The 17,198-nt window shown below is 36.6% G+C and overlaps 1 protein-coding gene across 1 annotated transcript in view; it reads left to right on the top strand.

Moving 5' to 3' along the window:
* The first annotated feature begins 6,477 nt into the window (after nt 1-6,477).
* TRPA1 (transient receptor potential cation channel subfamily A member 1) overlaps nt 6,478-17,198 on the top strand; it is a 44,732-nt gene continuing 34,011 nt past the window's right edge. The window contains exons 1-7 of the mRNA XM_034429966.3: nt 6,478-6,624; nt 8,377-8,539; nt 10,891-11,066; nt 13,171-13,278; nt 14,504-14,612; nt 16,172-16,317; nt 16,884-17,020. Coding sequence (XP_034285857.1) covers nt 6,505-6,624; nt 8,377-8,539; nt 10,891-11,066; nt 13,171-13,278; nt 14,504-14,612; nt 16,172-16,317; nt 16,884-17,020 — 959 coding nt within the window. The 5' untranslated portion in view covers nt 6,478-6,504. The remainder of the gene's footprint in view (nt 6,625-8,376; nt 8,540-10,890; nt 11,067-13,170; nt 13,279-14,503; nt 14,613-16,171; nt 16,318-16,883; nt 17,021-17,198) is intronic.

The following is a 17,198-nucleotide window of genomic DNA, read 5'->3' as shown; positions in this document are numbered from 1 at the left end:
AGTAAGCCAAGTGCCACCTTTAAAAATATGTTTGAACAAATGATATTAATTCCTTTATATGTTTTTGTCTTGCTGTACTCTGAACATTCTGTTCAAATCAGATGATATTTTTTTCCTCTTACTTATTTTTAGCTTGCTCCAAATCATCTCTAATCCATTTTAATACTTTTTTAAATTAGCATTTCCATTTTTCTGAGTCTCTTTTGCAGCTTTTAAGTTTTAACATCAGTCATAGTTTGATCTTTATATTATAGGGCTGCTAAAAATCCATTAGATGACTGCACTAGCTTGTATCAGGCATGCCCACTTACTTTTATTAAAAAGCAGTTGTTTCTAGAGAATCCTTTACTTTCTGGGTTTTTTTTTTTAAATCTGCACCATTACACAAGAATTTCAGTGCTTTCAATGCATTTGTTCCTTCTCCCTATTGTCTTTCACCCTTTCTCTAGTAACTAACTATTTTATAGTCCATCCTGATGAATTGGTATGTATATATAGTACACGGACATAAACACACATATACATATATATATGTGCAATAACATAGTTATTAGAATAAGCTAATATTAGAAAAGTATTAGATTTAGCTAATGTTAGTAAATAATTAGCATTAGCCTTTGCACTTGTACTACATGTTATCAATGCAGACAAATTTCTAATTTCTATGTGCCCATGATGATATGCACGTAGGCAATAAATAAATTTAACATATAGTAAGAATAAAAGACGTATCTTTTGTTCTAAAGCAGCCCAACCTAACCTAACTCACAGGTGGTTTGTTATAAAAAAAATGGGATAAGGAAACATTGTGTGTTCAACCTTATGCTCTTGAACAAAACACAAATCTAACAAAATACAAGAATACTGTATTTTACTCAGTTTCTAGGTATAATCAATCATTCACTCTTACGTTAATTACCAGCATGAATCAGGATTAATCAGAAAAATACATAGTAAGGTGTTTGTAAAGGCTATTTTTCCATTTGGAATGTCTTTTATATATACTGTACATGATTCAAAAAGTGGAAGCTATATTTGACTCTATTGTGCAAAGTATTTTTTTACCATCCTCTAAACTATGCAGAAGGGACACGGCGGCTCAGCTAAGATGCTGAGCTTGTCGATCGAAAGGTCGGCAGTTCAGTGGTTCGAATCCCTAGTGCTGTGTAACAGGGTGAGCACCCGTTACTTATCCCAGCTTCTGCTAACCTAGCAGTTCAAAAGCACATAAAAAATGCAAGTAGAAAAATAGGAACCACCTTTGGTGGGAAGGTAACAGCATTCTGTGCACTTTCAGCATTTAGTTATGCCGGCCACGGAGATATCTTCGGACAGCGCTAGCTCTTCGGCTTTAAAACAGAGATAAGCACCGTCCCCTAGAGTCAGGAATGACTAGCACATATGTGTGAGGAGAACCTTTATCTTTACCTAAACTATGCAATGTTTCCCATTTCTGTTTTAAGTATCCTGGTGTATGTAAACAAAGCATCTTTCAGAGAAAAAAAACCAGATGGATCAACAAATAAATAAGGAAGAAGCAATTGTTAATTGTTTACAGTGTTCTCAGCAAAAGTCCCTAAAAAGGGATTCTGTGATATATGCTATTATTTGAGACTAAATTAGTAAAATGCTTCGTGCCCATTTTTCTTGATAATTCTACTTATGTGGATTTAAACATAATTTTCATGAATTCAAGAGAAGGAAACAATTTACTTTCAGGGTAAACTAGAAACAACACCTAAGGTTTCTGACAAGTTGTAATGTATTTTGATGAACTAAGATGCATGTTGATTATATTCCCCTCTACTTTTCTTTAAAAAAAAATATCAGAACACATCTTATGGTACAGACCTCATTTCTGTATTGCTATTTAGACTATCCATTAAAAGCAATTAGTTCATCAAAAAGTTCAGGAAGTGACCTTCCATGGCTCCCTAACAAAGTTGAAGCTCTATTATCTTGGAAGGATTATAGAAAGCTTGTTCATCATAAAAATGGGTTGGCTTCTCAAGGATTCAATCAAAACGAGGTCTTAGCACTTTATTCATTGGCCAAGTATCCCTCCCATAAATGACTCTCCCAGGAACAGAGATTATTAAATGGGAGAAGAGGTCCACCACTCTACTTTCTGAACTATCTGAAAGGAACAGCAGATAACAAGACAGAAAGCAGGATTCGGTTTGTCATGAATGACCAGGAGCTGTGTCCTTGAAAAGTACTTCAGAAGGTAAGGCAACACATTGCTTTCTGTAATCTAGTGGGCTACTCTTAATTTATTTCTGGAAAACATTTTTTTTGGCCATAGAAATATTTTATTTCTTTATTTATATTTTAGACATACATTTGATATAATTGTTCTCTTCAGAAAATCAGCAAACCTGAACAGATGTAATCACTTTTGTCAACTGCTTTAATTCCTAAATTTAATGTTTTCTTTAACATCATTTGGCCTTATTTGTATCTTTGTTTTCCTTATTGTTCTCTTTAGTCCATGTGAATATATATTAATTTCTCTTTTAACATTTTCTCACAATCCTGCCATGTTTGGAAAGCTCTTTTTAATCTCCTTTTTGTTTTAAAGTTGTGTTTGGTCTACCAATTTACTCAGCATTCTTTAGGACAAATTATTTTCTGCTATTCAATTTATAATTAATTTTCTGCATCCTTTTTTTTACAAATCTTCCATTTTTCTCTTGAAGAAAAGCTATATATTAAGCTAAAACAATATGTAAATAGAAGTTCGGAACTATTGCAAATAAATAAATACTTCCAAGGTATTACTGATAGAGAACTTCTCAGATAAATTTCTCTAGATGTTTCAGAGAAGAACTTTTAACGAAAATCTCATTTGGAACACAATAAAAATAAATTATGACTAATCAAATATCAGAATATTTTAACCTAGAAACAGGCCACATATGCCTTCTGTTACATAATAATAAATACTCCTATTAGTCTTCCATTAAGATGTCATATTTTTAACTTAGTTAAGTAGGTTTTTATGGTTGTAATCCTATGCATAGTTTACCTGGAAGTAATTCCCACTAATTCAATGGGATTTAGTTTTAAATAAATATGCTTTAGATCATGCTGTCAGAATCTTAATTTTTGAAAGCGTTCTTCTTTTTCAATATATTGCATTTATTAAACAGTCATATTTTCATCAAAGGTTTGCTCTGAGGTTATCTTCAATGAATCTAATTTCGCCTAATGGGTTCATTCTTTTACCATTATCAAGCTCATTTTGCACGAACACATATAAAAGCCTTTTCAGTCCACTCTGGGGAAAACTATTCTATTTTTTAATCTGTTTATTAGATTTACTATCTTATGTAAATACATTAAAAAGATATATGAAGTTTTGTCATTAAGCTTCAGATTCTCTCTAGTATCCCTTAAGAACCAATTCCTTTCAAAATGTCCTTCCAAAATTTTTAACAAGTGCTTTAAGGTTGCAGTCTCACAAAGCTTTAAAAACTGCAGTCTAAAAAAACCTAATCAAGAGCCTACAAATATACCAATGTTTGTTATTCTGGGAAACTGGAATCTTATTGTTCCAGACAGTGTTCAATTGTACTAAATCACAAAATAATTAGAAATAACACATGCAGATATGCACAAACACACATATATACTAGCAAAAGTTATTATTTGTAACTACAATTACAGTTATATTTTTTTAAAAAATAATACATATATTAATCAGATAGTGAATCTTAAATCATAACTTTCATTAAGATTTTTTAACCCCATAGACTCTTACTTTAGAAATTTTGTGTCTGTGTATGCCTTCAACTCAGTCTTAACTTTGTGTGACTACCTATACAGGTCCACATAATCTTCTTACCAGCTTTTTCAGAAGTGGCTTGCCATTTCATTCCTAGGGCTAAGAGAGGATAGATGGCCCAAAGTCACCGAGCTGGCTTTTTGCTTAAGGCAGAGTGAAAGGAACCCACATTCTCTCACTGTCTAGCTCAGGGCCTTTAACCACTAGACCAAACTGGCTCTCTATTTTGGAGTAAGCACCAGTAGATTCAGTGGGACAGACTGCTGAACAGAGGTGAATAGGATTGGGCCCTGGGCTAGAAAGAATAAGTCTGTCAGTTCTAGTCCTGCCTCAGCCATGAAAGCCAACTGAGTGACTTTGGGGCAGTCACTCTCTCTCAGCCCAACGCACCTCATAGGGTTATTGTGGTGGGGAAAATAAGAGGAGTATTGGGTATTTAGTGTTAGGCAGCACAAAGAAATACGATTTGATAGGCAGCCATCAAAATCCCAATCAATCAATAAAAAAGCCACACACAACCAGGCACCACATAAATATTACGCATAAAGGTTAAGATAAAGGTTCCCCTTGCACATATGTGCTAGTTGTTCCTGACTCTAAGGGATGGTGCTTATCTACATTTCAAAACCGAAGACCCAGCGCTGTCTGAAGACATCTCCGTAGTCATGTAGTCGGCATGGCTAAACGCCAAAGGCACCTGGAACGCTGTTACCTTCCCACCAAAGGTGGTTCCTATTTTTCTACTTGCATTTTTTTATGTGCTTTCGAACTGCTAGGTTGGCAGAAGCTGGGACAAATAACAGGAGCTCACCTCGTTACGCGGCACTAGGGATTTGAACCGCTGAACTGCTGTCCTTTTAATCAACAAGCTCAGTGTCTTAGCGACTGAGCCACCATGTCCCTTTGAGCCACACACAACCAGGCATGACATAAATACTACTCATAGAATAGCCCAAAGCATACATTCTGGTAGAAAGAAGTTCCCTAATCAGGATGAGTTTGTAAGGTCGGAAGACTAAACCTCTGGTCTAGGTGACCGACTCAGATTGGATTCTGCAATATTAGGTATGTTCACCACCTTGAGTTATTTGTAAAAATAATAAAGGTGAGATACAAACAAACAAATTATGCAAATGAAAGATATATTACATGTGAACATATACAGAAATATTCATGCTATCCCAAACTAAACATGGAAAGACAGAGACTATTGTTTTCCATCCTAATTGTTCCACCCATTTCTCTTTCTATTCTATCTTTTTTGGTTTTCAGAACTGCCAGCTGTAAGACTCCTCAATGATGAAGAACTGAAGAGTTCAAATCAGTGTTGCTTCTCTTGAAAGCATTTCATTGAACCCTATAATTTTCATTGAATGAACATTTTTAGAATCTATTGGTTTCTCTCCAGAGACTATGAAAGTAGCTGGATCATATCAGGGTTGACTGTCAGTTTTGGACTGCAGGAAAAAAAAGTGAATGGGTGAAGTCAGATTTTTTTCTTTTAAACTACTTTTTTTATTTCCAGATGTGGACATAAGGAAAAACAGGTTCCCACATTTTTAAAATTTATGGAGATAATTTTGACCTAAAACAGGAATTTTGACTAGACAAATGGATGGTGGGCAAATTCTTTTTGACTCTACTTTTTTCTACTTCAGTCAACTTTTGGGCTTCTTTTCCCCAGCTTGTTGCCATTCAAATGTGCTGGGTGGCACCACATAGGTAATGCTGGAATTTACCAAAATGGGAAAAAACTGCATTAATTTAAAAAAAAATACAAACAAATCAACTAATTCAGGCACTATGAGGCAGGTAGCAGTTATTGAGCTACAAACCAGGAGATTGGAAGTTCCAGCCCCATCTTTGGGACAAAACCTTGGGCCAATCACTCTCTCTCAGCCCTAGGAAGAAGGCAACTTCTGTAATCTAGCCAAGAAAACTGCAATGACTCGCCAGGTAGCTCTTAGGAGTCAACACTGACTTGAAGGCATCCAAAGTAAAATAATAAATCTGGTATTAACGTTTATATTGTGACAGCTGTTTGTAGCAAAGAATCCTCCTGCTTGTTATATAGACGGAAGAAAGGATTTACTTGTAAAGGAAGAGAAATAGATGTTGCAAAGGGAACCAATTAAAAACTATCGAAAACTATCATTCTCAGTTGCTGGTCTTTGGGCAGCAATAGTTTTATGCCACTTTGCTGCTGGTTGCAGAGTTCCATCTATTAAAGCTAAATATGAAGAATGCTGAAACTTAAGGTCTAAGAAAAAGCAGCCTTTTTCTTTCTGGCGGGGTCTCTTTCCTCCTTTCACCAGATGTTCGTCTCCTTGCCTTGAGACTTCAACTCCCTGGCAAGACTGCCTACTAAGGATGGGAGTTGTAGGTCTAGATGGGATTTCTAGCTTCCTAATCACCTGGTCGCTACTTGCCTCCTGAAGAAGGTAACTCCGGTAGAAGGAAATGCTTCCCAAACGCTGTTCGCTTGCCCACTCTTCTAACCTTACTTTCTTCATGGTCCCACAGACGCCCGCCACTTAAGGAAGAAACCAACTTTCTCCCACGCGCCGTCCGCTCTTTTTCCCCGCCCCCCGTGGGCGTGTCGCGCCAAACGAGGAGTCGCAGGGAGGGGGGTTCACTTCGGGAGGCGAGCATAGGGTGTTTCCACAACTTCTTCCCTTTTGCGTCCTGGTTCTCAGGTTGTCTCTTGAAGTCCCGCCATGAAGCGCTCGATCCTGAAGTGGTTTCAGAGCCGCGACCAAAAGCAGTACCCCTCTTCCTACGAAGGGGTGGTGTGCGAAGCCGACGCTTGTTCAGTGGCCTCGCAGGATGTCTTTAAGGTAGGATCGTGGAGAAAATGGAAGGGTTGTTTAGCTATATACTATTTCGTCCTGATCGCTCCCCTCCACTTTAGAATCAGCTTCTTCAGTTCTTTTCTGATTTTTAAAATTTCCGTTTCCCAGTTTGGTAGGGACTTGGGGACTGATGCCCAGCTCATCTGGAAAGCTCTAGGTCAGTGGTTCTCAACTTCCTTATGCTGCGACCCTTTAATACAGTTCCTCATGTTGTGGTGACCCCCAACCATAAAATTATTCCTAAAACCATTGAAAAGATTTGTTTTCCGATGGTCTTAGGCGACCCCTGTGAAAGGGTCATTCGACCCCCAAAGGGGTCCCGACCCACAGGTTGAGAACCACGGCTCTAGGTGGACCATCCAGTCCTTACACAGGTAGATGAAGGATGTTGGATTTGGTGACCTAAGTGGGCACAGATACTGGGATTCTGGGTTAGGTATGGGAAATCAGATTTTAGGCTTCCAAAATAAGTTTTCTGTTTTGGAGTCTGATGTTGAGATCTTTCACTTAAGCCATTACTTTTGGCATGGCTTTAATAAAGACAGTGAAACTTTCACTGAGCTGCAAAATGTACAAATGATTTGTTGCAGAAAAATCTGCATCTACTGAATCTAACATAACACTTCAAAACTGGCAAAAAAATGCTGGAAGATGACTCAGTGATTGCATGTGCTGTACATTAATGAAACACTGAGGCAGGGAATTAAACAATTAGCAAAAAAAATATATTTACTTAGCATTTTTTTTTTTTGAAAACTAGTGCAATTCACTAAAAATCTGTCAAACCCTTGCTTTAAATTAAAATAACTTCTTGGTTAAAATCTTCTACTCATGTATAATTTTTATTCAAAATGCTGAGTAGCCTCAAAAGCCAAAATTCTAATCTCCCATTGTGCTTCTAGTGTTCTTAGCTAACATTTTTGAATTTTAATTGTTGAAAGCTAAGTGTATTTAATTTTTGTACCAAGTCTTCTGCAGAATAGTATTAATATTAAATATTAATAGTAAATTAAATAATTAACTATACTCAATAGTAAATTGATTATTAAAATATTCTAGAGAATTCTGATAGTCTTCATAAGTGTTTGTTCCAATTTTATAGATAAATAGATGTGTCTGTATTCCACATTTTAAGATTTAAGATTTTTTTCCACATTTAAGATTTCAACCACATATATAACATTGTTAGGAGAGTGGATTATAATTTGGATTATAAAGTCGGACCTAAAGCTAAAGTCCTGAAAGATTTTTTTTCAAAATTTAATCTAAAACTAACTTTACTTACATATTTTTGCCATTTACAACAGTTGAAATTTTTGTTTTCTTAATATAATACACTTTAATGTCCTTTAATACACTTTCAGCCTCATGCTAAAATATAGCTTTTTCTACAATCTAATTGTTGTATTACTTAATATTCCTTCAAATATTTTTCAGCATAGAAATTTAATACTTTCTGGGAAAGAGGCTGTCTAGGTGGGCTAGGCCTAACTCAGCAGAACTATTTTCATGTTCCCAGGATTCTTTTAGACCTAAATAAAATAAACTGTAGTAATTAGATTAAAGGTCATGTTAAATAACTGTAGCTCTGCTATTAGCATAGTCAATGAACCTTTGTAGTGATGAATGAATATTTAAGTGATAATTCACTGCCAACATGTTACCAAATAAAGAGAAACATTTATATAATTTGGAATTTCTGTGGTACCAGACTAAAATTGCTTAAATCTCAATTAGGTGATCTCAGATGGAAGTACTTGCAGACTTCGAAGTTTCATTAAAAAGAATCGTGAAGGACTTAAGAAACTGGATAAGCTGAATGCTACACCGTTGCACCATGCTGCAGGAAAAGGTCAACTTGAGTTAATGCAAATGATCATGGATGATTCTTCATTTGAAGGTGCCAAAATCAATTGTGGTTAAGGCTGGATGCAAATTCAGTAACTCAGGAGGACAGCAAAGAGTAAATTACCATTTGTCATGTATCATGCCGAGTGCTGCGACCTAATAAAGCATGATAATCATTAATAACACATCATTAATAACATCATCCTGCTGCACTCAAAAATGCCTATTTATGCATGTATGTGCACCTGCAGACTTATTATTATATTTATTTGAAAGGTTTTGTGATAAAAGAAACTAATTAGAAGAAAGTTGCTTCATCTGAAACAGACAGATATGTTTTTCTCCAAGCATTCTTCCATTGCAGACATTCTAAAGTTATCAGAAACATATGCAAGGGAAGGATGGTTGGTGCATACCACTCCATGTTCAGATAAAGCAGCTTTCTTCTAATTAGTTTCTTTAATCACAAAACTTTTCAAATCAATATGAGTTTGCATGTGCACATAGAGAGATGGCTACTACTAAAATAGGAAACAGTGATTTGTACCAATCATAGTTTGATCCATGTAAAGCATCTCAGTTTAGAAAAATATGTTAAGGAGAGAACAAAAGCTTAGATAACGAAAGGGAAAACTATGCAAGTTATCTCAATCTTCTGAAAAGCTCCCATCTGACAGGAAATCAACGTCCAAACAGATCAATCTGTTGAGTAATCAGCATGCTTTGTATATGTTATTGCTAGAGATGGTGCAGTGTTTCTCCGTTAAGATACTTTTAGCCCTTGCTTTTGCTATTGCTCCAAATTTAAGGAACCTGGTAAATTGTTTCTATAATCAAAGCCATGTGTTTAGTGGAAGTCCAGTTGTTAGCATATTCCGGGAGGTCTTCCCTTCCATTTTAAATGTCTGCATATTTTGCAGCACTCAGGAAATAGCTTTTTAGATTCTGATTATCTACTGGGGTTATAATATTGGAGGAGGCTGACTATTAGAGAGGGATTGTAGGCAGTGGTAGGTTGCTACTGGTTTGCACTGGATTGGGCGAACTGGTAGCGGAGGTGGTGGGTGGGCAGAACCGGATGCTTCTGTGCATGTGCATATGCGCGCGCACAAGCAAACCGGTAGTGAAGGGATTTGGAACCCGCCCCTGACTGTAGGAGACAGATAATATTTCCTTAATAGAATGGAGGACTGTATGGAATTCATTGTATGTGATACATGCAGTTTTGCAAAAGAAGAAAATAGTTGACATCTGTGAAGCACCTCACAGAGTATCACTCCTGGTATTTGATGTGACATAGCAATAGCTTCTTGATGGAAAATTAGAAATGCACAATTTCTATTCACAGTTTCTCTATTATTCACACTTTCTGTATTATTCACAAATACATATACAGGCAATTCTCGACTCACAAGTATTTGTTTGGCAACCATTCAAAGTTACAATATCCTAAAAGTGATTTATGACTGGTCATCCTACTTATGACTGTCACAGCATCGCTGTAGTCATGTGATCACAATTTGGGTGCTTGGTAATGGCACTTACTTATAACAGTTGCAGTGTCCTGGGATCATGTGATCGCCATTTGCGACCTTCCCAGCTCCTGGCAATGGGGAAAGGAAAAGGGGAAATTTGAATTCACTTAATGACAGTGTGATTTGTTTAAAGACCATGGCAAAAAAGGATATAAAATCAGGCATGATCACATGATAAGTCACATAACTACCACATCACATACTGATGGAAGTTCTGGTTCCAATTGAGGTCATAAATCAAAAATTACTCAATTTACAACTCAAATTTATGCAGTATGAAATGCATCTACTGATCTTTTGAGAGCATATTACAAGCATGCATCTACATTTGATGGTTTAAATGCAGACTCTAGAGCAGTGATGGCTAACCTTTTCTGGACCGAGTGCCCAAAGCACACCTGAACCCCCAAAATGCAATGCGCGTGCTCCCCCTGCATGCGGTCCACCTCTGCATGCATGCACATGCAGCGCTCTGTGCACGTGCCCTTCCCCCTGCATGTGCCCCATGCCCCACATGTGCCCTGCTTGCTCCCCCTGCACGTGCCCCACCCCTGCGCATGCGTGGCAGAGATCCAGCTGGCCAGCAGGAGGCATGCATGCATGTGTAGTAGAGCTGAACTGTGGCGATGGCTCGTGTGCCATCAGAGAGGGCGCTGCATGCCACCTTTGGCACGCGTGCCATAGGTTCGTCATCATAGCTCTAGAGAATACATACAGAATAAGGTTTCTGCTGTAAAGCTTGGTTCCTTCATTAAATTTATATTTCCATTTACAGTTCATTACAGTAGTATTATATAAAATACAATATCATTTTATGTGAAATAAAATATGAAGTAACATTTACTCAATTGTCCTGTCTTTGGCATAGCTCTAAACGTAACAGACTCGTCTGGAAATACACCACTGCACTGGGCTACAAAAAAACAACAGACTGAAAGTGTTAAATTACTTCTCAGCAGAGGGGCCAACCCAAACATCCTTAATTCCAATATGGTTTCTCCACTTCACTGGGCCGTGCAGTATCTTTGCAATGATTTAGTTAAGGTAAAGCTCCATTTCCAAATTTATATGTATGTAAGTTAGTGAAGTTAAAAAATAAGATCATCTCATGCGGGATTCATGCAATCCCATCTCAGGTGGGATTCAGCCAGTTCGCACCACTTCGGGAGACCCAGTTGTTAACTTTCTGAACAGTTTGGCAAACTGGTGGTTGGAAGAAATCATCAGGGCAGCGAACCGGTTGTTAAATTACTTGAATCTCACCACTGATCTCATGGATATTTATAGGAGTTAATGTGAATAAATGGGGATTAATATGCTACATATCTTGATTTTTGGAGATGCTGAACTCTACACAGATGAAAAATGCTGCATCTTATTATCTCCCAAGTGGAAACTAAGCTAAACTTTCAAATTCTGATATTGTTCTTCAGTTTTTAAAAGCAACCAGATAACAGAAATTAACAATTTTGTTTTATTCATTGAAGGCAAAATACAGAGGATGGTTTAAAACTAGTTTTAACATTTAGGCTTTCAGGAAAAGGTTTGTTTTCTGTTCTTTTTGATATTTTGAGTTCTATTGATTCCTGGTGAGTGCCTGGACAGTTTTTTCAGCTGGTTTCATGCCTAAGGTAGGACTAGAACTCACAGTCTCTTGGTAGCCTTCTAACCTGATGCATTAACCATTACACCAAAATAGCTCTATCAGGAAATTATATTGAAAATAGTGGGTGTTCCAGTGTAATGAAGCTAAAGTGATGGAAAGTGTAGGGCAGGAGTCTTGAAGCCCCGGGACGCGGAGTGGTATCGGTCCGCAGCCTGTTGGGAACTGGGTAGTGGAAGCGAAGCTTCATTTGTGCATGCACAAGATCTAGGTTGCACACACGAAACCATCCCCTTCCCCCTTCTGCTGCCCCTGCTGCTGGTCAGTGGAGCCAGAAAGGTTGGAGACCACTGGTGTAGGGCTCAGGATTAACAAGCACAAACTGGAAACTAAGATTTCTCACAGATGAAGGCAATTGGATCCTGGTAAGATTTCTTCCTTAATGAAATTTTCTGATGAGCAAAGATGATACCATTTGGTATTGTATACGTAGAGTTGAAAGTTAGTTTGATGCTGTGGTTTGAAGTACCAGCCTGGGAAACTGAGAGACTACGTCCTCATTCTGCCTTAGGCACAAAACATCTAGTTATTTTCTCTTATCCTTAGAAAGAAGGAAATGGGAAACCACTCTCAAAAATGTTTTAAGAAAACTCCAGAGACTTGTCCAGGGTTGTCATTATTACATTGGACAGTCTTATTTGCAGTTATTAATCTATATATATACATATAGTTCTCAATTTACAACTATAATTGTTCTAAGCCGAGAAGAATTTAATTAAATGTGCCAATACAGGTAGTTCTCAATTTACAATCATAATTGAGCCCAAAATTACAGTTACAAGTCATTGCGGTCATTAAGCATGTTACCATATGATTTTATGGATTTTATGACCTATTTTGTGTCAGCCATTAAAGAAACATGGTAGTCATTAAAGGGAGGGAGGGAGGGAAGGAAGGAAGGAAGGGTGGTAGGCTGAGTGGGATAAAGGCAGGCAGGCAGGAAGATTTCTGATGCTCCCTGGTAGCTTCCATAAACCTTCAGGCCCTAATTCTGAATTTAGCACAATGATTTCTGATTTTCTTAATTGTGCTTTACAGAAGACTCAGTCTTAATTGAAGCCACTGTTATATAGTAGCTTACATACAAAGTATATCTAAACACCACTGGATTACTATAGGATCCTGGGAAGTCTAGAGTATATGCATTCAATTTACAAACAAGTGCTACAATTTATTTTAACAGCTAGACTTAAAAAAATTGCAATATTGGAATATTGCAGTAATACAATACAGCAGTGAGCATTGGAAATGGGGTGTAAAACATATCAAAACAGGTTGTCATTAACTCTACTAATTGCATACTAGCTTTAAGGCACAGCCCTAAATTACAAATCTGGTCAGAAACCATCAATGATCTTTAATTGGATAACAAGAGTAAGCCTGCCAATTATGATATTATGAGTGCTTGTTACAGTTATAGTATATCCTCATTAAGAATAGTATAATAGTTGACAGAAAACATTTACATTTTATTTGAATATTTAGATTTTCCTTGAATGCAGCATTACGGATGTAAATCTGGAAGGAGAGGGTGGGAATACGCCTATATTAGTAGCATGTTACAAAGATAATTCTGAAGCACTGAAACTTCTGGTATGTATAACAAATGTATATATTTTTGTCAGTGTGTTTGAGTTATCCTTTGTCTACTACTTACACTATCTTTTTATAACTTCGTGTTCTTGAGGATTGTAATGTTGTAATGCTATTCCTTCTCATAGTGGAATATCCATTTTATTAGACATAGTCCTTGATTTGCTACCATAATTGAGCCCAGAATTTCATAATGGTTGTAAAGTGAGTCACCAAATGGCCAGATCAGTTCTGGCAACAGTAATAGAAATAGCACTTTGACTTATATACCGCTTCACAGTCCTTCACAGCCCTTTCTAAGCAGTTTATAGAGTCAGCATATTACCCCCAACAATCTGGATCTTAATTTGACAGACCTTGGAAGAATGGAAAGCTGAATCAACCTTGAGTCGGTCAGGATCAAACTGCTGACAGTTGGCAGAGTTAGCCTGCAATACTGCATTCTAACCACTGCACCACCATGGCTCGTTTTTTACAATCTTTTTTGTGGCAGTTGTTAAACAAACACAGCTGTTGTTAAGTTTCCAGAAAAATATAATAAATTGCCATCACATGATCATTGGAACTTCGAATCCATTGGATGGGTTCGTTAGAACTTCAAATGATCGCTAACTTATCATTATAAATTAAGGATTATTTGTAATATGATCTGTGTTGCTTGGTGTGTAAGTATAATATAGCTGTTAGAGGTTTATTGTATTTTCTGTGGTATATTTTTATTACTGCAATTATTATTTTAACCTGATTTGCATATGTCACTCAGTGCAGATAATGATTGGAGCAGCATATAAGCCCAGTAAATAAAAAGATCTAAATTGAGTCTTCTAAACAGCTGGAAGTAAATCAAGTGGCATCTTATTGCAATGAGTTATACATTTGTCTTGTTTCTTTTGTTCCTGCAAATTTTGATCACTTTATCTATCCTCTAAGGGAAGAGATCGACTATATGGGAACTCTAATAATCATTCCAGGGAAAATTAGGATAATATTTCTCTATTGAGGAAGATGTACTTCAGCTGACTGAGAAGTACAACTTCCTCCATTCTTTCTGATTTTTGGGCCACAATTACACAATTGGGAGAGATAGCCAGCTAAAACCAGCATTTGTATCAATTAGCCAGTGTTTAATATTTTCATTTTTTACAATCTATTTTGGTAGTGTATGCAGTGAGTGTGTATGAAAAGTGTTCTTGTCATTTCATAACTGGTTCTCTCTTTCTTGCAGATTGAAAATGGCGGTGACATTGCTAAAGCGAACAATATGGGCTGTATGCCAGTCCATGCAGCTGCCTTTTCTGGTTCGAAATTATGTTTGGAGATTATTATAAAGCGAGGTAAATACATTTAGGAAACCATCCATTAACATTGTTTACAATTGAAATAGCACTCAGACGTGACTCCTTAAAATATTATAGGGTTGTAGAGTTTAAATGGCTGTAAAGTATGTGAGTGTAATAGCCATTAATATGAAAAGGGCAACAGATAATAATAGGATGTGTTATACTGCAAGGCTCCTGAGACAGGAGGAGGAATAAGGCTGTGGTCTAAGGGGGTGATACAAAGGGGTAAATGCTGCCTCATGCACATAATTTTTTTGCTATTGATAAAATACTTTACTTTTAAAAAGTATTAAAATGTTATCAGAGTTATGTTACTGTTACGACTCAAAATAATGAAAAACAATTCCAATGATTTTTCAGGAGTTACTCTCTTACAACAAAATATCTTGGAATGGGATTACAGATAGTCCTCGCCTTATGGACACAATTGAGCCCAAAATTTATGTTGCTAAGTGAGACATTTGTTAAGTGAGTTTTGCCCAATTGTACAACTTTTCTTGCCGTAGTTGTTAAGTGAATCATTGCAGTTTTTAAGTTAGTAACCTAGTTGTTAAGTGAATCTGACTTCCCCACCGACTTTGCTTGTCAGAAGGTCACCAAGGGTTATCACATGACCCTGGGACCAGGGGTGAAATCCAGCAGGTTCTGACAGGTTCTGGCGAACCAGTAACGGAAATTTTGAGCAGCTCAGAGAACCGGTAGCGGAAATTTTGAGTAGTTTGGAGAACCGGCAAATACAACCTCTGGCTGGCCCAGAGTGGGGTGGGAATAGGGATTTTGCAATATCCTTCCCCCAGAAGTAGGGAGGAAATAGAGATTTTGCAGTATCCTTCCCCTGCCATGCCCACCAAGCCATGCCCACAGAACCGGTAGTAAAAAAATTGGGATTTCACCACTGTCTGGGACACTGCAACTGTCATCAATATGAACTAGTTGCCAAGCATCCAAATTTTAATCATGTCCATAGGGATTCTGCAATGCTCGTAAGTGTGAAAAAGTCACTTTTTTCAGGGCTGTTGTAACTTTGAACAGTCACTAAACAAACTGTTGTAAGTGGAGGACTACCTGTAAGAGAGCTGGATTGCAAAGAAGTAGATGATACTACTAGATGGTAGCAGATAGACATAAAGAAAAATTTAACACTTTGCTTCCACTTTAGTGGTTATTTGGAATTTTAAACCCAATGTTGGTTAGCTCTAGATTGGAGTGGACAGTTGTTGCCCGATCCTGAATTAAAACGTATTTTTTGTATGTAGTACAAATGATTTTATAAACAGAAGAAGGAAGGAAGGAACAACATAGAGGTTTTATGATGACATAGCACTCCGTCAGAATTCCTTGCTTTAGAATGCTTACAGTTTTGATAAGCTTTGTGAGCTGAATAAAATCTTGTAAAATGAACAGAAGTTGACAATTATTTGAATAAACTTTTATTTAATTAAATTTTTATATTTATTATTAAACATTTTAATAGGAACAACCAAATCAGTAAATTTGTTAATTAATTCTTCTTGTCTTATAAAACTATATCATAGGGTTGTTGTTTTTTTAAGGTGTAGAACTTGGGTATTCACCTGAAAATCATATTAATTTTACTAATAATGGGAAATGTAGTCCTCTTCATCTAGCAGTCCAAAGCAGAGACTTGGAAATGATTAAAATGTGCATTGAATATGGAGCACAGATTGATCTGAAACAGGTAAAATCTAATGAAATAAATGTTTATTTCACTACATTGATTGTAATAAACACATGTAGTTTTAAATTCCTGTTGAAAGAATTAGATATTGCACATAATTCATGCATTGCAATCTTTTATTGTATGTTTAGTTATTCAAATTCTATCCTCATAATTTAGTAACTCTTGGCTGCTTCTGCAATAGGAAAAATCATATTTCTTTGATATTTCTTTTTTGATACACAGAAATCGTGTTTCTTTCTTCTTTTTTTCTACATTCCCTGCTTTCTGTTTCATGTAAAAAACCAGAGATATTTAATTACAGCTCTAAGTATCCTGCATGATGGCTGGAACTTTTTGAATTGTAATTGTAATTGTAATTCAGTAAGATATGAAGAGCAATATTTTCTCCATTTATTTTAGGCAAAATGTTGCCTAAAAACTGAATTTGAGAAGAATCAAAAAGGAAAAATCCTGATTACGCTGAATTCTATTATGCTGAATTCTATATAATTAATAAGACTTCAGAAATATTTGGTATAGAGAATAATTGTAAGTTTTCTTTTGGCTTATATCTCCACTAATAGAATGACAACTGCACAGCTCTTCATTTTGCTGCTACCCAAGGAGCTACTGAAATTCTCAAGTTAATGATGTCATCTTATACAGGAGAGGAATCCATCATTAATGCATTAGATGGAAATAAGGAAACATTGCTCCATAGGTAAGGGTTTTACCTAGACTCCCTATATTGTTTATGATATGGTATTTTCTTACTAATTTTTCTCAACAATATGAAGTTATTTGCACTGGTTACAATAGCCTAGTTTCACTGGACTCATCATATAGGCCAGGGGTGTCAAACTCCCCTCGTCACGTCGTCATGTGACGTATCAGAACTT

This window comes from Pantherophis guttatus, chromosome 3 (assembly GCF_059756535.1).
Source record: "Pantherophis guttatus breed Tessera chromosome 3, ASM5975653v1, whole genome shotgun sequence".
In the NCBI taxonomy this organism is placed as follows: domain Eukaryota; kingdom Metazoa; phylum Chordata; class Lepidosauria; order Squamata; family Colubridae; genus Pantherophis; species Pantherophis guttatus.
Note: the sequence above shows the minus strand (reverse complement) of the source record. Positions and strands in the feature narration are given on the sequence as shown.